Source organism: Lipophrys pholis (assembly GCF_963383615.2).
Source record: "Lipophrys pholis genome assembly, chromosome: 2".
Lineage (NCBI taxonomy): Eukaryota > Metazoa > Chordata > Actinopteri > Blenniiformes > Blenniidae > Lipophrys > Lipophrys pholis.
This window is the reverse complement of record NC_137636.1, coordinates 12,901,565-12,929,210: the sequence shown is the minus strand read 5'-3', so window position 1 is coordinate 12,929,210 and position 27,646 is coordinate 12,901,565. Positions and strand designations below refer to the sequence as shown.

At 41.5% G+C, this 27,646-nt stretch overlaps 1 protein-coding gene across 3 annotated transcripts in view; it reads right to left on the bottom strand.

Annotated features, from left to right (window-relative positions):
* Positions 1-27,646, bottom strand: part of sox6 (SRY-box transcription factor 6) — a 126,996-nt gene that overhangs the window by 22,226 nt on the left and 77,124 nt on the right. For 2 of the 3 annotated variants that reach the window (XM_080491128.1, XM_080491129.1), the window contains 4 exons: positions 27,444-27,512; positions 12,621-12,744; positions 8,812-8,891; positions 384-533 (listed from right to left, as the gene is read on the bottom strand). In XM_080491128.1, the coding sequence (XP_080347254.1) occupies positions 384-533; positions 8,812-8,891; positions 12,621-12,744; positions 27,444-27,512 (423 nt within the window). The remainder of the gene's footprint in view (positions 1-383; positions 534-8,811; positions 8,892-12,620; positions 12,745-27,443; positions 27,513-27,646) is intronic. The other variant, XM_080491127.1, reaches the window with a different exon arrangement.

Below are 27,646 nucleotides of genomic sequence, written 5' to 3'. Positions count from 1 at the left end.
GTTTGCAAAGCAAAGAAAGTTGTCAATCCTACTTTTTTTGCTTCGCTTTGGGCAGCAAATACACATTGCTTTTCCCCTCCCCTTTCAGTTACAAACTAGAATAAATGAATTTTCATTGAGAGGGAAAAAATGTTGGCTTGGAGCAGCAATAGTTATAGAAATCATGTCCACACAGTTCTGTTTAGGAGAAAGTACCATGTTAAAGCCCCAGAGATTGATGGCCTGCTGGAAGCTGGGCTCACCGCTGACTGACTATAACACTGAAGTAGTGAATGGTGTAGGTGCTAGTTTATTCAGGCAACACCAACTAGGCTAGGCTAGGTCAAGTACCTCTCAAGGCCTGGGCTTGTGGGTGGGCTGTGTGAAAGAGTTGAGGGCTGTACCTTGACTTGAGTAATGGGGCTGGAGGAACTCTTGTCATTCTTCAGAGACGAGGGAGAAATAGGCCCGCTCGCATTGAGTGGCTGGGGGAGTGGAGGCATCTTGGCTCCTGGAGAGACCTGCATGCTGGCAAGCTGGGCGGCATACAGTTGCTGTAGGGAGGTGGAGAAACCCGCAAGGCGTTAACATCCAAATCCAGCAAACATTCAAAGTTTTATATTCTGTCTTTTCCTCTCCCTAGAACTCATTCTGCCTCTGTGTCTGCCTTGATCTCCCCCTCTCTCTTTTACGTCTTTCCTCTCTTTCCATGAGGCTGGCAGAGAACCTCCATCAAAGGTCTTAACTGTATTTCAAAGGCTGAACCCAGAGAGAGACAGCAGTCTTAAAAACCACACAGAGATGGCTTTCATTCAAAATACTTGGAGCCCCTATTTTCCACTCATCACAGAGAAAAGTTTGCCGAGTGGATGCAAGTGTGCTAGCAAAGATCTCTCATTTCTCAAGATCTACACCACTTCCTATTGAAGATTCTGTTCTGTGATTCGTCCCCTTGCTTCCGTGTGAGACAGTTCCATTCCACAAACCAACCCTTACTGTGATTGCTATCACTGAATATGTTAAACATATGTTGTTGTTGATGATTTGGGTTTGTTTTTTTTGTTGTTTTTTTTTGGGGGGGGGTTAACTTAGTAAGATTTCCAAGTTTTAGTGAATTTGACACACAGTAGTGTGGTTCAAATAACTTTGAGGGATCAATTTAAATTCTACCTCCAAAGCTGATTATGTTGCAGATACTAGACTTGGTGGTAAAATGCATTACTAGCAAAATTTGGAAATATAAGAAATAAACAGCTGACAGCTAATTTTTTAATTATTTCAATCTGAATTTTAAAATACGATTATGGTGCTTGTATTTCTGTGCCTTCAGTGTCCAGCAGTCCCACACCACTGCCTGTTCTTGACATCCCACAACTATATTGATTGGTTACCAGGTAAATGATGCAATTGGGTTTTGTCTCCTACTGCAAATAGCAGGGGTCTCACAAATAGAGCTACTGTCCGAGAAAATGTGTGTCGCCTTAGACCTCACTCCATCGGGCAGATAGCTCACGTTTAACTCTCTCACTGGCTGGCTGTCCTCAGACAAGGTGAACCTCATGGTTTGTTGTATTATTCAGTCAGATGGTGCTGTCAGAGAGGATCTAAGTCGTCTTCCGTTGGCCAATCAGTAAACCTTGTCTCATTTCCTGGTTCGACTTGCCACGTACAGATTGCATTTGTGTGGTTGGGGGTAAAAGCCACCCAGCCATGCTGTCTTCACCTTTGGCGGTTCCAATGAAGACCAAAGCCAAACAAAGCACTTTATGTCGATGCACATATCTCAAGATATAAACACATATGTGCTCCTGTAGGAAACTTTATCGCTGCCACACAAGCGGCAGTACAAAAGGTCTATTCTTCCAGGGGACCTGGGGATAACAACAGCACATGGGCAGCGGAAATGACAGACTGATTATGTTTCCACAATGATAGCACTGCCTCCACCTCCTTCACAAACAGCCTTTTGTCTGAAAAAAATCACACACAGGAGTGCACCTCACTCTATTTTCTTCTCATCTGAGCTCAACTTAGTTAATGTCAGTGGTGTGTATATGAGAGGGTGAGGTGTGTCGTGGGTGGTGGGGACTCGGGAGAGAAACGGTGACAGAAAAAGAGAATGAAAGAGAGTAGTCTTCATTTACTGCCTGTCACTGCAGGCTCCACTGAGCGATCAGTAAAAGAGTCTGTTGGACAGATGTTTGCTAACAGACCTGTTGACAGCAAGCCCCTGACCTTGAATGGGAAGAACTTTATTGTCCCGGAAAAAGGACATAATTAGACTTTGCCTCAAATTGCTCACAGTCAGGATGCCAGTGCTGATTAGCAGGTCAGTGCCATGGGGTGAGAAGCAATGGTTCCCCTCATGACGCGGAACACTCCAAAAGCCAAAGAACAATAAATACAATCAAGGGGATAGGCAGATGAAAGGTGCACTAACCTACCATAAGGGATTCAAGGACAGAAATGAAAGAAGTCACAGTTCGGTGTGTGTGGTCTGAAGGCTTTTCTTTAAGACCTTTACGCACTCTTACAGTGGTAATTAAATGACACAAGCTATTTGGAAACTAATATTTGCCGTGATGCTAGTTTGCGATGAAGTTTTCAAAGATTCAGCTACATTTGCAACATTTTATTTTAAGATAGTGATAGTGATGTTATTTACCTTCTCATGTTGAAAAGCAAATAAAAACATTACATTTCAAAAGAGACCATATGAAATGAGCTCATAGAAACTAACACGAGCCATATTTTAATACCGTAGTTCTGCACTCCAATGTGAGACACTTAAAATGAGACTGCAGAGACACTCATACTCAACAGGTCTACTGCTGTTGTGACTTCTCTTCCTTGTGATGTGGTGTGCTTAAACAGAAAAACAGTCGCTTCTTGCTGAGTGAAATTACTTTAGTCAAAAACTGAAACCATGGCGAGGCTAATGAATCAGTTCAAAAATATGTCATCTACCTGAAATATCTATGAAAAAAATATAACCAATAGTAATTATTAATTCATGAATGACTGCAGCATTGTCTGACATCTGGCTGTGTGCTGGTGTTACCAATGGAGGAGGACACTGTCAGTTTAATGAGCACTGTGGTATTAAAGGGATGATGCATTTTGCCAAGGCTGGTCTCCCTAAGCAGAAGACATCTGCCTGCTTCCCTCAGTTGACTCTCTCACACCTAATGGGCCCTTCTTCATAACTTCTAGCCAGGTGGGGGCAGCAAAAGGTTCATGGTAATGAGGGTCAAGCTGAAAGTCAAAGCTCCAACTCTGGGGTACCTGAGGACGAGGTGAAAGCCTCCTTTAGTGCAGCTAAAGGCTTTTTTGTTTTCTTTTTCTCATCTTTTTTTTCCCCTCTCTGCACTCTTAAAAGTTGTTTTGAGGTTATTTCATATGAGAACACAGCTTCTTTGACATATATTGTATCTTTGTTTATGAAAAGCATCAGAGCAGCACACTAAGGCAGAGCTTGTATGATGACAGAAAATAGCAAAATGAACATAATAGCTAATGGGATTGCAACGATGGTGTTAAAAGAAAATGGGTAAAAGCTAAATTTACGTTTGCATATTATGTTTTTTCTTTGCTTGGAGGCAGAGGCAGCTTGATGCCATTTGCCATTATTAGAAGTGTGCATGTATAACAAAATACAATATGTCTAAACAGAACCATTTTTTGATATAGAAATAGCACATGCAAATGTGGAGACAGACAAAAACTAAACATAAAGTCTTTCTTTTGACCCCATCATTCCCTGTAGATCAGAGCAGATCTCAGCAAGCATAGATTCAAAGTGAGTGCAGCATGCCCAAGGTCAGCCTGTTAGCCTCTGGTAATTAAAAACAAGCCCTCTGGAGGCAGCAGAGGTTAAATGGGGAGGTTCAGTTTTCTGCTTGCGACATTAAACCAATATTACACACTCTGCTGATGATGCTGGACATCTGAGAAGTATGATATGCAATCAAGGTGACCAGCTTTGGTTTGTTTAGTGAAATAACAAAATTGATTATATAGTGATAACATTTTGCCTTTTTGTGTGAAGAAAATGTCTTTGATGGAAAACAAATGTGTACATCTTGTTTTTCACAGAATGGCAATGTCTTCAGGAGAATTAAGTGGCAGATATGTGTCAGCTTTCTTGCTGCCAGCAGTTACAACTGTGGCCTTGAACCCCACCCCCACCCCCAAGAAAAAAGAAAAAAAAAAAGAAGGTCCTAAACCCTTAACAAATTTCAACCCCATCATTCACAGTAAACATCGACTAAAAGCCTCACTCTCTCAAACAGACTCATTTCTTATGGTGAAGTGTGTCGGTTTGTCTCTATGTCAATGTCTCATTCACCTCTGCCTGGCCTGGGCACTGAGCACTGGGGTGGATATGAGGGCATTAACTGTGCTTCACTGCACCACACCATTTAAAAGGCAGCACAGCGCCAGCCCTGTTTGCCACAAGGCTTGTACAGGCTCATTGCCCAGGGCGACCATGCAGGCTGACCCAGGCTAAGCCCAGATGTCAAGAGTGGAGGAAGGCGTCCTGGTGCACTGTGCCGATGCTTTCCAGTATGGCTCAACATCTGTCTCATCTGCTGGCACCCAACCTGCTCTGCTCCAACCCCCTCCTCCCTCCTCATGCCTTTTGCTGTTTCACTATGTTACATCTACTATATATATGAATATTTGCGCCCTTCTCTCTCGGTTTCTCTTTGGCGTAGACATACAATCACAGTCTGTCTTGTGTAAGTGTGGGTGTGGGTACTCCAGGCCCCAGAGCCAGCCCTCCCATTCACTGCTGCTCACTGCATTATCAACTCTATCTGTCCATCTGTCCCTCTGTTCACCACTGCCTCCATCCAGCTGCTCACCTAGCCGTCCTATTAGCCAGCCTTCCACAACTCCTAGCATTGCTGCACTGCTCTGGGTTACCTTCAAAGACCAAGCTCCTTTGCTCATAAACACAGAAACAGCTGCTCTCTACAGTATGTCTGTTCTCTCCTTCCTCCCCTCCTCCTCTTTCCATCTCTTTCAAAGTCAAAAGTGCTTCACTTGTTAATGATAGAAGCTGTTTCTTCACATCTGTACAACACAGGCGTTTACATCCAAACAAAAGATAATGTGCGGTTTGCTGCTCTCCCACTTTCTTTCTATTTGTCCCTGACTGTGTAACACTCTTTCTTATCGCTCCAGTCGTCTAAGCCAGTGAGTACTCCTTCAGATGTGTCTGTCTATTTAAGATCTGGTCCGGGTTGTTTCTAAGCATATGGGATGCTTTTCATCTTTGTGAGCATGAGCCGAGGCTGGGCCCAGGTTTGTCGTGGGTCTAGAAAGATGCCATAGCTTTAAAAAAAAAGAAAAAAAAAGAAGAAGAAAGATGCCATAGCAAATGTGGCATAATGTAATTGCAGTGTTAAGTCTTATCTCAAGCAGCTCGACTTCTAGTATCGTAAAGCTTGAGGATGTCATTGGCCTGGACAATTGAGGGGAATGAAAAGGGATGAATGAAAATTATGAAATATTTGTGTAAGTAGGAAGGAGATGCACAAATTATGTCAGTTACAAGATGTTTTGAGGTTGTCGATGTGACAACTAAAAGAGAAGACAATCTACAGCAGTAGATACAAAATGGACATTTCAACAATTGAAAACCCATGGTTTCTATTTATGTCCTATAGTGATGCTACACACAGAGAAGAAAGATGTTTTATCCAATAAGCCTTCTTTAAATCAAAGGCTTAAACTAAAAAAGCCTGTTTCCAGTAATAGAATGGCTTTTCCCAAAGGTTGTCCCACCATTCACTGATAGTTGAAATATAAATTCAGTTCATTTTCTCCTCAAGTAAACATTTTTTTTTTCAAGGCAACGGATGTAAAAAAATGGTCTTCAAACAGCAAATTAGAGGTTATCCCAGATAGAAAATTATTTTGTGGAATTAGGGAAATTCCTTTCTTGTCTCTTCACTCAATTGAATATAGTAGGTGTCTGAACAGATTGGGGTACAATCTGAGCACAATTTCCTCCGTTAGGTGAGACGTGTCACTTGTAATCAGTGAAGGACAGGCAGGGATGGAGCCATTGTTTCCTGCTGATCCCGGGCTCATCCTGGCTCTGTGTGGGCACTAATGAAGAGGGGCATGTCGCGCTGGGATAGTTTACCCGCCTCCTCTCCTGTGAGTTGCGGACCAGAGCCAATCTGTCAGGAAAACATTGAGTGAAATTGCCCTCTGGTACAGCAATGGCTGGTGACAGCCACTTTTAGACTGCCAGCCACCAGAGTGATGCTACCACCCTGTATTGACAAGCAAATTACAGTCTCCCAACACTCAAACGCTTCCTGGAAGATTCATTTACATTCATCAGGTCTGAGCCTTTGTTACCTTGTTGGGTTTTCTTCACCAAGAAAGAATGGGCGGGGAATGGGGGGAGGATCTCAGACTGTTATGACAGAGGAGATTGTGAAACGGCCGCGTAGCCAACATTAAGAGTGGCGGAGCAGCAAGGCCGTCTAGCTGGATGGCTGATCACATTACCCCTGCAGCATTATGGGAATTAATTCTACCAATAAGATAATTTTCTAAGGTTCATATATTGCACAATCTAAACTGGGTAAATTGGTGAAAATTATACCTTGCCATGCCGCTGACAGGAAGAGATATTTTAATTGAGGAGGGCTGCCCATTCAGCCATATGTGTGTGGGATTTTGTCTCCACGATTGTGTGTACGGGTATAAAGAAGATAAACAGTGGATTTTTGGAGGTGAAATCGAGAACAGGACAGGACAAGTCAAAGGGTTAATGAAGAATTGTGCTTCATGATGCATAAAATATCAACTCTGCAGTGCGAACAAATATTTGCAATGGTGGCCTCATTTTTTTTTCCTTTTCCGTTGTATTTTCTTTCGAAAAGATTTGATTGCATTTGATGTATTTTTGAGTAAGTTGTCATCTTTTTCCATGCAGCCAATGATTTTTGTTTTACAGGGATATTTACAATAAAGTGTTTCATTCTTTGGATCAGACTTAGTAATCACATTTTCACTGTGTTACAATGATTTTGTTATCTATGAGATGAACATTTCATTCTGTATCGATTGGTGCACTTTTTTATATTTTAATTAAGAAGAGGATGATTGGGATTCATGGGCTAGTATACCTCTAAAAGAGGGGAAACAACTCTAACTCATTCCATGTCTGTGGGTTAATATGGTGTTTTTAATCATACCACCTCCCAGTGCTTTGTAGAGGAAGTGGTGGCAGTCACATGGTTTGTTGATCTCAGCTATGTAGAAAAGGGCATGTTTGACTTGCCTTACTGTTTTAAGGGGAATCTCTATGCAGGGTAAATAGCAGCCAGCAGGCGGAATATGTGACAGGCTGACAGACTTCAATTAATGGAAAATGCCTTCTCTTTTTTATTTTTTTTATTTTACTGTGTTCTGTAAAGGTCAGCCAAGTCATGGTCTTGGAGGCACTGTTTTTGCCCATTCCCAGGGTTAGATACATAATCAGAATTAATGACTCTAGACCCATCTCCCCTTCTCACCCCAACCTTCAGATATATGACTGTCTCATGTGACCTCATACACCCCTATAAATAGACTGAGCGTGCCTGTCTGAACTGACACTCCTTTTCAACGAACTTCACTACCATACACAAAGTGAGCAACGCGCCACCTCTTCAGAAAACCTAGTTGGAAATCCATCCTCCATCTTCTTTTCTTACAGACACATATCTTCAAATGTGAGCAGACTCATTTAACACCTTACGTGCCTCTGATAGCTGCTCTCATGGCTGCATAATGACGCACAGCACTTCAGAGCCAGCTGCATGCATTGTTAGAACTTGCCAAGGCTCGTTAGCACTGACAGTGGTAGCCCACAAAGGACAAATGCCACATATATCAGTGTGCAAAGTTTTCCTTTCAGTCTTAACCTCTCCTTTTTTTTTTCATAATTGTTACTGCTTATATCATTCATATGTGGTATTTCGGAGAAACACTATTTTTGCTGTTGTTGACAAAGCAGCAACTACCACTTTACCATAATCTCTTTCATTTTCTATTTGCCTTCTTTTGTTTCTATTCATTGTTGATTTTTGGATTGTATTTTTCCGTTGAAAAAATATACTTTAAAAGTTTCAAGATGTTCCCCTTTTGGAAATAAAAAATGTACATCGGCTGAAAGAAGCTTTGGTAACAGTTATGTTTATAATGGTATCTATAATAGTAACAATTTGACGGGTGAAATGCAGATAATTATCTACATTAATCGTTATGGCCTCAAGGGAAGCTCTGACCTGGGTTCATCTCTTTGAAAAGCTGTGTGGGAACAATCCTTAAGGAGCCCGGAGGCCTTACAGCTTATCTTAATATTACTGTGGCTCAAACAGCTACATGACTTCACTCTGTGTTGTGTGCCAATTTATTTTTTAATTTTATTATTGCACATACGTTCAAGTCACACTTATGTGCAGCAACTGTTTTCATCCCAACAAAGGTTTACACATTTTTTTTCTTGATTGAGAAACATTATAAAGAAATAATGAAATGTCTAATAAATTCACAGTCTGGTGATTAAGGCAAACCAAGTGATTCTTATTCTCTCTAATAACTATGATCTTCCTAACTCCTCTGTTTGGCAGAGCTGCTGCAGATAAATCCTCTATAAAAAGGGATAAATTACATATGTAAGGTGATAAGCGTGTGTGAGCTGGGGGCCTCAAGGATTATTTAGTGTGCAGCTCATTACTTAACGTACAGCTGCTTAGCCATCCTTTCTGCCCTGAGCTTGGCCGGCGTCCCTAGCATTCTTTGTCATAGTACTGTACGTACCTGAAGCTGGAGGGGGCTGAGTCCTGACGCTGCTGCAGCTGCCATTGTGGATGGAATGAACTGTACCGGGTAGTTATCACCTGTCAGAGAAGGAGAGAGAGACGACAATGCATGCAGGTTCAGACAATGAGCAGGCCCACAGCAACCAGGCAAGTGCCAACATGGATTCTGGGCCCTCTGTTACTTTTGCCACAGCAATGTGCCACATTACAGCGAGCCCTCGGCTTCAAGCCCAAACATCTGCATTAACAAAAGGCTGAGGTGGTTTGACTGGAAGAGGATTACTCAGGAACGTTTCACACGTTACCTGTTTACTACAACTGTACTCTACACATCCTCCATAAAACCACAATAGTAACTACTATGTATTTATACAAGTTAGATCTTCTTTTAAGATTTAATTGTGTGTGAACGGGTGTGTTTGTATCCTGATTAAATGTTAAATATCTCCCCTGGTACACAGTTAGTGATTATGTAAAAGGACCAGCATGTTCTCTCAGGCAGTCCATACAGCTGTAGACTTGTCTGGCTATTGTTCAACACAACATTGTTTGTTTCTGAGTGATAGCTTTGGCAGCGCAATGAGAGCACTTGTATGCAAACTGGTTAGAACAAGTGTGCAGTCACAATAACAAGAGTGCAAAAAAAAGGGGAAAAAAAGAACACACATTCTTATCTCATATTTCACTGTGATCCAGCATAGAAGAATTGGTCTCCAAATAGCAGGCTATTCATTTTTATTCACCATCGTTGGCCCACCATCAGCACGTTTGTCAGACAGGGATATAAAAACGGCTGCAGTATGAGTGATATTCGTGGGGGTGCACAAGCTTTTACACACCCAACCTAGTGTATTGAGAGGGACAGAACATCCCCGGTGAGACCGCACAGTGCTACATGAGGGGCGGTTGGTTTGAAGCATGTGTTTGAAAGAGCGGAGGTGGGGGGCACAGTGGGAGCGGGGAGGGGGAAGTTGGCCTCCGCTCAGACCCCACTTCTGCCTGTCACTTCTCCTCACAAACATATGGAGCCATTAAGCCACAGACAAGGTAAATGTACAATATATACCTTCTCTTTCGCTTTGCCCTCGTCCACTTGCCTCACTTTGCAATCTTGTACAGCACAGCACAATGTGATACGGGCCATGGAAATTCAATCCCCATTTAGAAGCAAATAAAATCACACTGCACAAGTGGTTTCAAATAGTGCTTCGTTGGATGTACACTGTGGTTATTTCTACACCTCCCGTTTTTGGTATCCCTTTCTCCCTCTCTCCTTTGCTCCGGGCCATCTGTGACGTATGATTTGGGGATAATAAATGGCTGGATGTCTTTAGATGTCATGTGAAACCTGGGAGGGTCATGTGCTAAATGTGCATCGACGGTGGGGTTCTCACACTCCAAGGTCTAGGTCTTGGGTGCACCCAGTCTGTGCCGAGGCAGTAGTCTCCAGCAGAATGGGAGCCATGCCAGGTTAGCGTCATCATAGCTGAAGCGAAATTCGATTTAAGTTTTTTTAAAAATAGGCACGACTGGCCTGGACTCTAAATGCTGAGGAAGGTTGTTCAGGTGACACCATGGTCACAACCGCTTATATTTCCCTGCTCATGTGATGGCATGAAATATAAGTCATAGATCTGCTGAAGGCTGACAGTCGTCGAGACATTTCTCAGGGCAGATGAAATGAAGATGAATTAAGTATATGATGGCAATCCTCAAACTTGATCATCGCTTCTGACAGGCTATTTAATTATCTAGAATGTTCACAGTACAACAGGATTATATGAAATATGTTGGTGGGACATTTTACACTTTTAATGTGTTTGCAGTGTATCACTGGGAAAAGCATGTTATCTGACTTAAATTACTTGAAAATATCAATATCAAACAACAGTTTGAATATGACAACTAATAAAATAAAACATTATGAGGGACCCCTCAGCAGGAAGACTGGAAGAGGAGCCTCCTAAAGACTATGGGCTATGCTGCAAGTCCATTAGAGTCACCTCTTTGAATGTTGCCATGTCTGTATAAACAGTACAAACAGACAGGGAGGTCCAACATGCATCTATTTGTTTTAAAGACGAGTTGGCATTTCTATGACTGTGCTTGTCTACCATGCAGCAATGGGCCATTGAGCACAGCCAGCAGATGAGGTGATGACTTACCACCATGATGCCAGAATGACTGTTTTACCATCTTTGCACCCCGGGGTTGGGGGTCATATACAGTGGTCCCTGGGAGCTGTCTCATAATGATAACATCAGATTAGTGTGCCTAAGTCTTAATAGTGAATGCTTGGCCACTCACTTCATGGTGAACTTACACAGCAGCATCCTGTACACACTGCAGGTGGTGATGATAACATTGTACTCTCTGGGTATAGCGTATATATTGTGTTGGACGTGGAGGAATAATAAAGCCTTTGAAAATACATCCACTGACTACAAGAGTAATTTTCAAACCCCCTTTTGCTATTTCTTCACGAACTCATGAATTATGCAGGAGTCATACAAATGGTGACCCCTGACCATAATTCCATAATAGCTCCTGTTATTTGAACTAAAACATTTTCTGTGTCAAACCCATTGCGAAAAGCACACTGGTAAAAGACTTGCCCTCAGGCACTTTGTTTAAGCTGTCATGGCTCCATAATTCCAAAATAGCTGACTTTCTTTTTCATTCTGTGGTTTTATACTTAATTCATTAACTGCACTACCACACCTTTTAATGTTGCAACCCTGCTGACTTCTCAGTGTTTCTTTTTCTGTTTTCAGTAGTCTAACTTGTTCTGGTACCGATTTATAATGGATAAAAAATTTCCTTTTTTTTATCTCCTTTAATACTTTTTTTTTTCTACTTTAACCGAAAGGTTTTCATCAACACAACATTGTTTCATTCTATTTGCCAGTGGGGGGGAGTGAAACTTGATCAAACCTTTTCTTTTCTTAGGTGAGCACTTTCAGTTTAATGTGATTAAATAACTAATAGACGCATGTAAATATTGTTTAGGCCTTGCTCCAGCAAGCCTTGTGATATGGAAAGCTTAGACTGAGAGGCAGGGAGCAATTAAGGCCATGGATGTTTTCATTACATTTAGTACGAGTACAGTGGCACATCTGTAATTTTCACCAGGATGTGGGGGTGTGCAAAGTTACAGCTTTTGCATGGCATCAGTCAACATGTTTCAACAATGTTTCAGAAAGCGTTTAGTTTTTTCATCGTGAACATGGTGGAGTTTTGTTTTTCCTAGTTCCCGAAGACAAAAGGGAGAGAGTGGGGCCTGCTGTTACAGGCTCTGAAAACTGTTATATGTGCAGCCAAACCTGTTCTTACATCATTCACACACTATCAACCTTATAATTGACTGTTGGTTACTTCATTTCAGAAGTCAAAAAACATAATTGTATGAAGCTAATTTAAGTTTCTTTCTCTGTTAGTGGCAATAACATGAGTTTTAAAGGTTGTTTCATGACCTGAGTTTTATTCTGTAACAGTGGAATCGTGAAAAACGACTCAAGGCCCCTGGAAAACATTTTGATGTTAAACAACGTGTTTACATTCCTCTGCTTCTCTACCCATGTCTATTGTTCCACTCAAGCTCAAACATTCCCAGGCCTTGGTGTTAAACCCAAGTCCAGACAGAGCAGAGAATGCCATCTGCATACAGTCTGAGTCAACCAAGTAACTGCTTCTGTTGAATTGATGCACATATAGGCTAAGAGTTAACATTACGACTGAACACACTTGGACTAGTAACATAAAAGGCTGTGGGGAAAAGTGGAAAAAAGACAACAGTTGCAACCATACCTGGCTTATAAGACATTCCCGGAGGAAAGAGAAAGCCTTGCTGGGCGGCAGCTGCTGCTGCTAGAGTGCGTTGGTCGTGTGGAAAAATGGGGATCATGAGCGGAGGCATGTGACCCTGGACCTGCTGAACAGATAGGGAGCAGAGATCAGAGAGAGGCCTAAGCATAGTCATGGTACACAGAAACACAGAGCCACTCATGGGTAGGCCAGATCACAGCTCCTCCTAACGCGTGCTGACAGGGTGCTCTGCGGCAGTGACGGCCCTCGCGTGCTCGCACAATACCTGGCCGAGCTATGCCTGTTCTTAATCCAAACCACAATTTCACCTCAGCACATCAAAGACCCTGCATACACACATTGTTCCAGTATCAGTTAGAGGAAGTGACATGCAGGATAGAGGGCAAGGCAGCAGAGTGGGGTTGTTTGGCTTCTGTGGTGTACAGTACATGTTGAAAGAAGCTTTCACTGTCACCTTGGCGGCTGCAGGAGATACAACATGTCGTCTGGAGGGTTGTCAAATGTAGTACAAAAGTGCGAGAGCCCTAATCAGCATGTATGTGCATGCACACACACACTCACCTCAAGGAAGATCAACTACCCACATAATCTGGAAAGATCACTTATTTAGATGATAAAAGCCTAAAGACAATCCAGTAATTTACTATGACTGTTTCCAGCAGAGGAAAAATAGCAGGCAGTTGAAAAGTGCTTGCTGCTCGCAGTAATTCATTTTAATGTCATTCTCTGTCTGTGTTCCACTCACATATTAACCTTCACCATTTAGCCTGTTGCTGGCTTGCCCACTGGGAATATCAACACAAACTCCCTGCATTTGTGCGTCAAGGGTGGCTGAGTAGCTTATGTCTCAAAAGTGGTGTGTGGGGGTTTGCGCACATGTTGCCAGTCCAATTTTACTGTCATTCTCTGCTTCCTGAAACCCTATGATAGGGAGCAGCCCGGCTACCATGGGCCTGTGAGGGTTAATCTAGCACGGAGCCAGATCACCTCAGGGGAACCTGCCTGGAAAATGGGTTAATAAAGGTCATCTCCCAAAATAAACACTTTACAGAATGTTTCTCCATTCATCCCTCCTAAAATCAACTCGCAATAAAACGGGTCTGGGTGCAATTACTGCCGCTGCATCGGGGCATGAAATCAACCTGTCCTGTGTTCTGGCTGAGGTCTGCTAGGAGCTCCTCTTTTTTCAGCCTGTGCTGCTCCCCCTGTAGACCTCACACAGGAGTAGTTGCCCCCAGTTTCTCCTGTAGCCAGCACGATAAACCTATTTAAACCAACCTTATTGATCTGTCCAGAGGTGCAAAGCTAGACTAAAAACTAAATAAATGGAACCATTTTATGTCCACTGAGCTTTTACGGAAGTGCAAGAGCAGAAAGTGCAATGTAGAAGAATAGAAAAGTGTGTAATTCTGTAAAGTAATTCTGTAAAATATGCTGTTGCTGAAGAAAAATAAATGGTCAAGGAGACTGCGACAAATGTCCTTAAATAAAACATTGCTTTATGGGGACCTGTGTTCCAAGTTTCCAGGCCGAATGGATGAAAGATGGAGCTTGGCCTTGCATGTATGGAACATATGGAAAAACACAATAATTAATGTCACAACATGAGGTAGGGCCAGTGACAGGCGGGGGGACACTGGGGAACACAGCTTTTCTCTGTCTATATAGTTGGACTGTTTAAACAGATGGACTCTGTTGCTGGATGTACGGTAGTCACAGTGCAGAAAAAGCACTCCCTCAAGTCTCTGTCCTTTCAAGAGTGTAATAAATGTGTTAGATAGTAGTTCATATATTCTAACGAATTACCTAATACACTTAAACACTGGGAGAAAAGTCAAGTTCTTTGCTTAAGATTAAACGTGTTTCTATTACCTGATGTGAAGAGTTTTGGGTTTTTTTCAAACTCTAAGGGAACCTCTCATAGTTCCCATATAGTATTTATAAAAGTATAGGTTTCGTTTTAAACACAACCATTAAATCAAATCATTCATTGTTAAAACTAAATAATAATACCACACTAAAGCATTCAGTGCCCCATGTACATTTGTATAATTTGCTTTGAATTAAAAAGAAGTAAATGTGACTTCATCAATGCTAACTCAGCTGCGCAACCATTAAAAACTAGACTGTGTGTACTAAAAAGCATCAACACAAGGCATCTGATATACATGGATGTATTTATATTCTGTAACACTGAGTGATGAGCTCGAAATTACATGATTTCATATGGGATATCAGCTTTTATTACAATTGTTTTTAAAATATGGAGCATAATATACAATGCTCATTGAGGCAAGACAGCAAAAATGTGCGTTGAAGAGGAAATAAATGCATCGGGTTTGAATCACTGTGATTTGCAGTAATGAGCTCCGTGCATTAAAGTTTAATTTAGAGCAGCTAATGTCAGAGGGAAAAAAAAAATCACATTTTGAGGGGCTTCAAGGTGGCAACAAATAGAGGAGGTTAGCTGAGCTGTCAATTAACAGCGTGCAGCACTGTGGCAGCATGCGTCCTTTTCTCTTATTAAAAAAAGAAAATAAATAGTGGTATGAAAACCAGAAAGTATATTTTAAATACAGCTTACATAGGGAGAAAGTGTATACAGATGTGTGGCCTCCACTCCTCTGTAACTAAACCCAACCAACCCCCTTTAAGAGTTACCCTCAAGTTCATCTATGTATGGGCTGAGTGCCCAGGATATTTCTATTGCCAAGATGATCTTCAGGAGTCGGAGAGTGAAGTGGAGCAGATGTGAGTGGGGCACTCGGGCAGCATCCTCCCTTCTCATCGTAAATACAGCAGCATTGTTGTGCTGGCACTGCGCTTCCTTTGTCTTTGCACTGCTAAGTACTGGATAATGTCATTTCACACCATCTGCCCCCAGACTTCATTAAAGATACATGAATGGGCTATCTTATGAGGAACAGGTGCTATTGTTTGTCCCTCAAGACCCAGCACTAAGGATCTGACTCGGAATACTTGAAGAGGAGCATCTGTAGTGATCAGTCAGACAGACTTGGCTGAGGCCCCCGTCTCTGCCAGCGCGCGCTCCAACAGAGGTTTCCGGGGGAACTCAGCCGCCTTGCAACATGTATCATCAATTCAAATGACCTGATGAAGTCTGTAGCAGGCCAGCAAGCAATCTGTTTCCCTCGCAAGGAGCTGCTGGTATTTGATAAAGTGGTCCAACCAGCAGATCTACTGTGAGTGAGATACCATACACATACCATATTGGCCTGGAGGGGCTCACGCTGTCTTGCAAGAAAAATTGAAGAGAAGCAATGAGCCACTCAGTCATTGTAGTTTTAACATTTTGCAATTTTATGTCATTCAGTCAAGCACGTAATCCTTAACAAGAGTGGGGTTAAGGTTACCCAGGAAAGTAGGTACAACAGCTTAATTGACTGTACAATGATATAGAGCAGACGCCTGTCCTGGGGTCAGACTACAGAGGGTGAGCCAGACAGCTCAGATTTCTGATGTGGAAATACACAAAGTGTAAAAGATAAGGTAAACTTGAAAGAGCTGCCTTTATTTCTCCGAGCACTGACAATACATTTATTATTTTCACACACACACACACACACACACACACACACACACACACACACACACACACACACACACACACACACACACACACACACACACACACACACACACACACACACACACAAAGGAGCCTTAATTCATTACAACATTTTAAGCGAAATTTATTATTTTTTAAGAATTCCTCAAAAGCATTAAATACTTTCTCATGGTTAATTGCAATTTTCACTTCCAATATTTTATAAGGGAAAATGCATTTTATTTTCAACTATGCACGTTAATGTTCTGGTGAAGCTGCCAGTATTTGTGTAAAAAAAAATAAAAAATAAAAATAAAAAAATGGGGGTTTGTTTCTTTTATAGACCAGCAGGCATACACCTACAACTCTCACAAGGAGCTCCAAAACACTCAGTGCAAATGGAGATGTACAGCGCAGTACAGGACTCACTTGGGATCCTGTCAACACCCATGCTCTTCACTGTCTGTTATAGCCTCTACACAGCACCCAGGAGGCCTGAAGACCCCCCCCCCCCCCCCCACTGTATTTTCCTCTGAATTCTTTTACATTTTCATGCACAGATCCACACTCATGTTTACTACTCACTCCAGACCAGAATACTCCACATAAGGGAAACTGTGGGAGGTTTAGTTTTTACTGCTGGCATCAGACAGCTTTACCAAGATAAAATTGCAAAAGGGCCAAAAACAGACAAAGATCTGCCTCTTTGTCACCGTGGCTCATGGTTATTAGCTTGAAAGGACCTGTGAGATCCTGGGTCTTCAATTCAGATTAATTACTACTTGACACATTTTAACACACCTCTCACGCAGAGCCTTACCGTGCATATAATCTGCATTCATTTGCCAAGAGGAGACTGGTAGAAAGTAAAACCACTTGAAGTATTTTATGAAAATATTAATAAGACTGCAAGTCTGCAAAACGATGGATTGTAATACCATTAGACGTTTGACGATAATACACGTCTCTCCAGTTAAGACAAGATCACAATCACCAGCAATCACTGACTCTATTTTGAATAAAATGACTTCAACACTTTAGAAGCTGTCAGAGCCGAAGCCTTCACTAATCGTCATATTTTCTGTACAAAGGGTTCTGTGCTTTCACCCAAAGTGGACAGACTCCAGCTGTTGCTGTAAGAACTGATAGTCGTCCACCCCCCCCCCCCCCCCCCCCCCCAAGCTACACACCGAATGGCTGTGAGCAGAAACCACCTTTTGTGATCCATTTAAACGGAGAGAAATTTTGAACTCGCTGGCCAGTCTGGCTACAACCCAACGGCGGCACACACAGTTAAACTGACACTAGAAAGCAGGATATGTTAAACACCCGCCACTGTGTACACAGCCCACTGGGTGTATACTGAACTGAAGCCTAACCAGGAGGAAAATCACTCAATGGAAGCACTTCTGCTGGATCCACAGTGTTGCTTCAGGATTTTTCCCCCAATGAAACAATTAGTGGCTCTCTGACCACATATTACTCACTTACGGCTGCACATTGGACAGTTACGTCACATGGCAGACACACACATTGATCCAACAGAGATGTGACGGTGTTTGGATTTGTCTGTAACTAATGGTAATCAGACAAATCGATCAATATTTTTGAGCTAGACTTTGATGCTCCAGACTTTTGGTTTTGAATGAAGGTCTTCATCTTACCACCCACTCGACTGAAGCACATTATTCCTGCTTGTCTGCTCTGGAAATTAGAACGGGGAGGGTAAATACACTGGAGAGCTTCAGGTCACAAACAAAGGGCTCTTGTCCTAATCAAGTCTTTGACCTTTTCTCATCACATCCTTCCTGCATGTGAGAGCCCTGTACAGCACCCTTTTGCAATCAACTCAAAAACCGAGCACTATATCATGCATCTCATATATTCAGTGAATTGCCTGCCTGTGTATAATACTGCTTAAAGCCCACACTATTTGCTGTATGAGTGTGATGGCGCACATCAACAATATCTGTGTATGTATGTTCCACTGAAAGCCATTTGGGATAAAATTCCAGACACTAGAGTGAGATCATGCCATTCAGAGGGAATAACCAATGGTGCCTTCTGCTTTTACTAATTCCTTACACAGTGCAACAAGCCTTCTTGGAAAACAGCCATTCCAATATGTCTATATTAAGTCAACGGGAGCTTGAAAGGAGGGTAGTCCAACCCTCTGACCTGCCTAACACGCTCCACCCCATATCCCCTCAAGTCTGACTCTCCTCCACCTCACAGCTCCTCTCCACTTCCTTGGACTCCTGCAGAAAAGTGCAGGTGACTATGCAGGCTTAAATACATGGCCTGGACCATACTGGATTTCTGCACGCTATTTAAAAACAAAAATACAGTGTTTTGAGGTATGTCTTTTGACCGAAACCATTAAAGTATATTTCTCTAATGTAAACCTTTTTGATTTGTCGTTTCTGTTACAAAGCATTCAATTGTGGACATACTCTAAACAGAAACGTATTGCATGCTGTACCAGTGGACCCATAGAAAAGTGTCCCTATGTCACAGAGTCACAATCCATCATGACATCCTTATATTTTTCAAAGCAATACATTTTGTGTTAAATTTCAAAGAAAATATTCGCTGATATTGGGCAGACGGGAGATTAAATATAATTTTGTAGTAAACCGGTCAAATCCACGGGGACTCCCTCAAACTGCATGTGTAATGACGAGAATGAAGAGAGCAGACATAAACGAACCCAGAAGTGGGTCTGGGGCAAGTATCATTATCGTATTGTGTATACGTTGTCGCCGTATAGAAATGGGACTAAATGAATTGCCTCGGACCCTCTTTGCAGAGGGGCAAGTGAGATACTAAAGAACATTGGACACGCGCTGCTCAGATAGCCTGCAACAGCCATACGATGTGAACAGGGTGGGGGAGTGGGAAATAGAGGGATTTCAGTAACAGAAGCTTACAAAATAATGTGGCTCGAAGGTTCAAAATAGCACACCTTCAACACTTTGCAGTCAGACATCAATGCTTTGTTTGTCCACTGTTTAGTTAGATACACAGTAATTGTAATAAAAATGACTAATAATGACATGAATAACCTTTCTAAAATGGAAGCTAATGGGGGAAATGTATTTTGCTTAACAGTCCTAATTTGCGTGATGGATTGTCCACACTGTGGCTGGGTCCCCCCCCCCCTCCGTTCTGTTCTTTTCAGAGACTGAGGGTCTGTCTTCACTGTTACCTCCCAGCTGCTCGGGCCACACAACACAACAGAGCCCTGTCTGTTGTTCGGCAGAGAGCGGGCCTGTCAGGAGGGGCGACTTTATTAGATGCACAAGTAGATTGAGAGTTTGAAACATGCTCAAATATCATCACAGTTATTAGCTAGAACAACCTCAGCATTTTACAACAGCCTCAACATCAGCTGTAAAAGTTTGACCTGCTATAAGAATAAGCGTTTGATTGTTTCTGATAGAAAACAAATGCATTTATTTTCAGGGAAAAGTTTGAAACAAGGAAAAATATATATATATATATATAGTTCTCCAAAAAATAAAGAAGAAAAATCTGAGTAGGACTATATAGCTCTTTTATTGTGTTCAGTTGGGGAATGCATGGACTCTCTTCTGGCCTAAAAACAAAAAGCTCCTTTTTTTTGCATTAGCCATGGGCTGAATGCTTTGCTTTGCCACCCCGGCCCTAAGAAAACACGCGCCCCTTTCTCGCTGCCGGCTGCCTGTACACAGTAGAGTCTATTAATGCGGCTCCTTCTCCCCGTGAGTGTGCCCACTGCCGAGGACGACAGCCATGCAAAGCCAACGCAAAGACAAAACAGTTTGCACAACATTAGCAGAGAAAACACAGTCCACGCAGCGGAGGAGAGGAAACTAAGTCAATATCACAGTGGAGGATGTGTTCCCTCCTAACTGATATTTTTCCTTTTGGGGTTTGGGGTACAATGGCTGTTAAGTGTAGCCGCTTTTTCTTCATCTAGAGGACTGCAGAGCTCCAAACAGGTGCTTTATTGTAAACATTCAAGCTTAATGCTGAAATGATCCATTCATTATGTGTGTGTGTGTGTGTGTGTGTGTGTGTGTGTGTGTGTGTGTGTGTGTGTGTGTGTGTGTGTGTGTGTGTGTGTGTGTGTGTGTGTGTGTGTGTGTGTGTGTGTGTGTGTGTGTGTGTGTGTGTGTGTGTGTGTGTGTGTGTGTGTGTGTGTGTGTGTATAAAGGATAGATGTTCAGCTATCAGGATTATTTAGCACCGTGATTCATTTAAAAGGCAAATTCACATTCATGCATGCCAGATAATCTTCTGTCTCGTGTCAATTATTCTCATCACCCTCAGTAGCTGATAGAGGATCTGGAAGCCTGTGTCATAAATTATCTTGTCCCAGGTCTGTTTCGAAAACCTCTCAGGTGACTAATTTAAAGTAGACCCTCAGGTGTGATTTCACACGTTACAGCCGTTCATGGGGCACATTCATACGGAGCCTCTTAATTATCGTCGCTTAAACTGCTGAGGTGTCTGAATACAACGGCCAATTACACAAATGCATGACTCTTTTCATGTAATTTACAGCAATGATTGATCTCTGCTTATCTACATACCTTTTCCGTTGGCAAAGTCACAGTGCAAGCAAACACGTTTAAATTGATAGGGATGCATCTGTTTATCTTTTTTATTCCAAGCATTGGCTCATCTTTTGTCTTGAAGTGACACAGTTGTGTCAACTTGCTGTTTGCCACTTTAAGTTTGTCAAGTAAAGAAATTGTACATTTTAGCCTGAAAAATGAGGCGCTATAACTAAAGTATTTTTGTAAATGCAAACTTCCTATACAAATACGTACATGAGAACAAAATAAAATAAAAGATCCTGAGATGACGTTGTAGATGTGCTTTTTGTTTTTAGTTTCATTTATAGCTTTGGAATTTGTGTTTGTTCCATTATTTTTTTCAGAGGTTAAATTGGTTGAAGTAAAACAGTTGAATTGTTTAGTTCTGTTCTTGTTTTCAAATCTCTTGCAACAGGCTAAGCGTTGGCCTTTATTGTGAAGGACCTGGTTTAGATTCCTGGCAGGACGGGCATCAAGTGTGAAAGCAAGCTAAGTCTACAGTGCAAGATGCAAAGCTTTGACCGCTGTAAAATAGTACAACTGAATAGACACGTACTTATTGCTCCTAAATCCCAGATACCCCTCGAGGTTCCTGTTGAGAAACACTGCTCTCGTGGGACAAATCCCTGAGAACCCTGACACTGTTCTGCAGCATTTACTTTTTATATTCATAAACCAGGGGTTTGATTTAACAGACAAATTGTATGACATATCTACTTCCTGAGCACTTAGCTTCATTTGCAAACCATCACCGGCATTGCTGAGGTTGTGTCTATTACACCTTTTTGTGCATCATTAAGTTTTAACAGGGCTGTGATGGCTTCATTGTTTAAATTGCACGTGACTTTGTTTAACGTCAGCATTTCTTCTGCTCGCTGACATGGAGTCACATTTCATAACTAATTAAATTGATCCCTCCCACCCCGCCGATACAGTCCACTAAATGGAATTATTTGTATCCAAGTGTCAATATATTAAATCACAGGGGCTAATGAGTTGGGTCACCGCTTTCTTTTATCTTCAGTCTTGCATGTGCACATCTTCATCAGCTAACAGTCTCCTTAAATGGAGGATGAACATGCTGGACCGAGACTCCCTGGGTGAGAGCCAAGTCTGTCTGACTAGGCTGTTAATGCCCCGACATAATCCCACTAGCAGGCTAACACAGAGCTCCTCAACACAAGGGAAAGAACTGGCAGTGCAGATTCTGCACAGACACGAGCGTATACACACACACACGCACACACCCACCCACACACACACACACACACACACACACACACACACACACACACACATTATCATTTCCTGGCTCTATTATTCTCCTATTATCATGCTAACAGTAACAGTCTGGCTGTGCTAATTGGGGGACTTACACATTCTCTTTAACAATGTCTGTTTTTGTTCTTTTTTTCTTTTTCTTTTTTTTTTGCCAGTGCATTAATAAAAGTCTCACACTGAGAAAATCATCTGTGCCGGGGAGACAACAAAAGCATCTGAGGATACACAAATTAGTGCTATTATCTTCATGCAATTACCATACGGCCTTGTGTTTGTTTAAACTCATCTGATTGATTTTAAATATTTACCATAATGTTGCCGTTTTGGAGTTATTCATTCTCTAAATTAGTACCTAAACAGAGTAAGAGCAATAAATTACTGACTTGAATTGGGGAACTTGCATATTTGCATATTTTCATACCAATGATAACAGGAAGAAGTTTTCCAACCAGTAATACTAACAGGCAATTACCATATGTATCAAATAATAATTCCATAGAACTGATATTTGGCTGTATTCAAAGATCTGCTTAAATAACTATTAATGCATGACTATTGTGATTTTAAAAAAACAACTGTGGATCTCATGACGATGTTGACATTGAGTGCAGGCCAACTATTAGTGAAAAACCGCCTCACAACGTTAAAGACTTTACACTGGCTTGATGATTTGTGTTGCAACCCTCACCACCTAATATTACCTCTGAATCACACTTAAAGGGCATCGCAGAAAAAAACGGAAAAGTGTCTTGGTGGCACAGTTTGTGCGCAAGCTGATTTTTTATTAATTTTTTTAACATTTGGAGAATTACTTAGTGATGGCTGCTGCACATAAAACCCCCGTCATGCTGCATCTACACATTATATGTAAAAGAAAAGAAATCCAAACCTTTGAAATCTGACAAAGGTGCCTTGAATTTATATGAAGCTATTTTGTTCGTGTCTTGCAATCATCTGTCACACACTATTAAACAGATTGGTATGATATGACTTAGTGCATTCAAAGTATGTTGTTGCAGTTCATATCTTTAAGAAGAAATGAGTGTGTAACACAAAGTCTTTTCGGAGTTCCTGGTATCTTTGTATCAGAGAAATATTTGAGATCTAATTCCAGCTAATACAAACTTTTTGTATATCCATGTTGTTGTAAAAATTTCTTATCTTAAACTAAACTGTGATTAAAAGAAAAGAAATATCTACTGACCAGGTCTCAGTTGAGATTGAACATATGTAAACACACTATAGCTCATAATAGGTACATTATATTTACCTTCATGATTGTTTTCCCTGGTAAATTGTTGGGTAAATGTTGGTGTGATTGAATTTCATTTATAATCTTGAAACCTTTTGCATTGAACATTTGCATGTTTCTTCAAACGCCATTGAAGCCACATGTGAGAATGCCGTCAAGACTTTGAAGTGAGCGGTGGGCGAGGATATAGTGGCCTTTTCTCTTTTAATTTCATTTAATTTCCCACTTAAATGGCAGAGATACACTCACACTCTGTTTGTGTATCCTTGTGGACACAAGGTAAAAGGTAAGGGTGTGTGTGCCTGCGTGCATAGAGTGAATTTGGAGTTTGAAGGCGGGCCGTGTGTGGCCAGAGAACAGCAGATGAAATGGAGATAATTAGAAACACACCTGCTTGATGAACACATCTTTTAACGATTCCAAAAAAATAGGACTTTGTCGAAAAAGGTCTTCTTAAAGAAATTATCTCTCAGATCTTGGATCTCAGTGTACTTGGAGTTAGCGCATCAATGCCACGGTCAATGATAAATGACAATGTCACAATATTGTGATGTTTCTTTAATGGATAAATATTTAAATTAAATGTTCTGGATTGAAAGTGTCCCTCTGTTTCATCTGGGAGCTCTGCTTTCTCCAGCCTGTTTGTGAAGATAAAGTTCACTCTGACCTTTTAGCCAGCATTTATTCTCTTGATGTGTGTATCAGTGTGTGTCCCTGTGTGCCTGTGTACTGTACACAATCCCCTCTGTGCATGTATATGTGTATTTGCATGCCCAGGCATGACACTTTGTATCTTCACAAACCGGTTCCTTTGGAGCTGGGTTATTATGTACTTTTCACTTGGGAGGGAGCGTATTGATTGATTTATTTAAAAATAAAAAACGTTTAATACTGTCATGGTAAGAAAAGATGCCTTCTCATTCACACTGCTGTTTTGTTTTTGAGAAAAATGCATTGCCATCCAACACAATCAACGCTGGCGTACAACATGATGCTTTTCAGCTGTGCATTTGCACCAACAGCTCCATTACAGGCGGAACAGAGTGGGGCAATTTTGAAAAAGAAAGCGATGAAGAGGAAACTCAAGTAATGATCAGTGTCCCTGAGTGATGTTCAGCTGAAACAAGTGGAGGGGGAGCAATAGTGTATTTGTTTTCTCTTTTGTAACCTTGCAGTGTCTATACATCCACTCGGAGAGATAAGCAAGCTGTGGCGCAAACCAGTTCTCTGCTAATATATATGTGTAATTGTCACGTGAATCGTCTAAGGTGTTTCAAATTCTTTTCAACTAAATCAAGTCAAGCATTAATCTAATCCGGGGATTGAATTGGTGCCAAGATGATTTCAAAGATGAGAATGGACTCAATGAATACAAAAAAGCTGAGGGCAAACACAAAAGCCTTGAGCTTTAACTTTTGATAAGCCCCGAACGCTTCAATCCAAACATCTGCTATCTTAAAACAAGTGACATTGTAATCCTGAGGGACAAAGTCCAAATCTCTCTCTCTTTCTCTCTCTCTTCTCTCTCTCTCTCTCTCTCTCTCTCTCTCTCTCTCTCTCTCTCTCTCTCTCTCTCTCTCTCTCTCTCTCTATCTGTCGTCGGGAATGATGAAAAAGGATAACAAGAGAGACGGCTATTCAAAGGGGAAACCTGGCTGAACAACATGTTTCCAACATGCTCTGGACCTCAGTAGATAAACATCTGTGACTCTGCTCATCTGATTCCCTATTATCCACATGCAAAGAGCCTCGGAAAGCACCACATACAACAACAGTCTCCGGTTGCAGTACCTGTGGTTTTATTGTTCGGACTGTTTACAATGTCCACGAGGTGATCAGTCACATCATCTTCAAAACCTTCGCGAGAGGCTTTCTCTATGTTTTCTCCCTGAAGCCAAAACAGAAGGACTTTGATGGCAGTAGGGTATCCAATAAAGTTTAGTGCTCTCCATGCTAACAGCAGAGTAACTCGATCCCTCAGCAATGCTTATGACTTTGCTAAAAGTCTGTGACATACAAGCTGGATGCTTGTTTACAGAACTAATTAAGTCAAAGCTGTTATATATTAAAATGGCCAGGGCAATAAAGAGGTAGCAGTAATGAAAACAGAGTGGCAAAAAATGCTTAACTGGACTCTGTTTTTTTTTTTAAATCAATCTCATCAGACTTCAGAGAGGTGTTTCTATCACCAAGCTGGATATTTATAGGAACTATGTTGGGGAGAGAGAACATCTTCTGCTTTTAATAACTTGCTGTTAGATATACATTGTTGTACTCAGTGATATGATTTATACGGTATATTCAAAGTGATTCCTGTTGATTCCTAGATGGTGTGCGCCCAGTACAGCCAGGAGAGACTAATGGGCAGAGGAACAGATGGGCTGAACGTGGGATTCTTTTTATTTAATTGAGGATGTGGAGACATTTTATCAGGGGAAAAACTGGCAAACTGGGCTCTGCAAGAAAGGACTTTACTTGAATCTCCGTTCAAGTGTTTGAAATGGATATTTAGAAGTATGTTCCCATACACACTTGAACCTCCAATTTCTCTCAAAACTATGCATCAATTGGAATTTTCAGGTATCATTTGTCTATAAGTTTTTGATGAAAGCAAGAGCCTCTAAAAGTGAGATTCTTTAGGGCTGTGCCCTTACGCTCAATGAGCATAAGTAAAGGGCCCTCTATGATATGATTAATACTAGTAGCCCCTCAGCAGTGTGTAAGGTACTTCACGTCAGAGTGTTTTTTACAGAGTGCCATGCTCCGTGCTTGTCTTTAGTGGAGTGCAATATGGGATAATTTTTCTGATAGACTGTCTCCTGTTGAAGTGAAAGGTCTGGTCTGGGGCCTTCTCAAGAGTATGCTCATAGTATGGCCTTTCTCTTGCCAAGAGCCTTGTAAGGAGGCATTTTGATGAAGTGGTAGTAAACTTAGTCGCAAACCACTATGTGACGACAAACTACAGTTGCTTCACTTCGGTTTATCATGAGAGTAAAAACATGTTGTATCAAGATGTGACACACATTTTAATGCATGTAGGTATGGTGTTCAGCTGTAGAGAAAAATGCTCCATTGATAAATGTCTACCAGAAATGGCAAGAGATAGTCAGAAACTTTACTTTTACAACAATTTGTTGCAAGTTAACATTTTCTGAAAGAAAAACAAACAAAAAAAAGAATCAAATCAAAGAAAAAGATAGGGAAAGCTGTCGGTAGGAAGTATCAAGTACAGGAGGAGGAGGTGAATGGAGAAGGACGTGCCTGACACCAAACACACCCAGCAGGATAACTCCAGCTTCACACAGGCAGCCAGGCTTACAGCCTTGACCACTGCCAGTAACCAACCCTGGCTTACCCTGTGCAGTCTGACCATATCCAGCTACACACGGCCTGGGTGGTCTTCCACTGCACCCCTGCACCCTGTGCTCAACAGTACCACATAAGGCACATATAAACATATACACGGAGATTATGATCGCGTTTGGAATGAGATGCATAGCTTAAAAACCACCGCATGCAAAATCAATACTTATATAAACTGATTTATGGCAAACAGTACGAGTAGAACTGAGACTTCCAATCACACTAAATGTTGACAATGGAAGTTTCGGGAGCTGTTGTGCTGTGTGAAAGCCACGTTGCCCTTCGGGGACCAACTCATTTCAGAAGCATTTACCAGCCTCTTTCATGTCCCCCACCTCCAGGCTCCTTTCTATCAACAGTACTCATTAGTTGTTGTGACTTTCCCCCCTTTTTTGTTCATTAAGAAGTGCTAATTATTCACCTCCATATTTTCAGCCCTCCCGATTACCAACAGGCAATTAACATTTGATGAAAGAGATGACTGTTAGTGTGACACACAAATTAAAGATAAAAAAATAAAATATACAAAAGGAGGGTAAAAACTGAAGGACAGGCCAACGGAAGTTAGCACTGATATTTACTTTAATGTCTAATTCTATTGATCTAAGCCATTAAATCCAGACTTTGGGCTCCTAATGACAACAGTGGTGCACTAATTACACTGAAGAGGTAGAAGTGTTGTAGTAATCAGTGTGAAAAAAAAACATGAGGTGTAAGTTGCTGAGCATTAGTGGACCAACAGGAATGCATTGACTGACCTGGATCTGCTGCTGCAGGAGGTTGATTTTGTGCTGCTGCTGCAGGAGCTGCTGTTGTTGTCTTGCAATCTGGTTGAAAACAGGAGTACAAAAGGAGAATTAAGGTCTTGGTTCAGCTGATATAACCAAAAGAATAGGCAGTAAGAATCATCTAATACTAGTGTTCTCTGTTTGACAGACAGAGAAGCCAATACAAGTGGTTA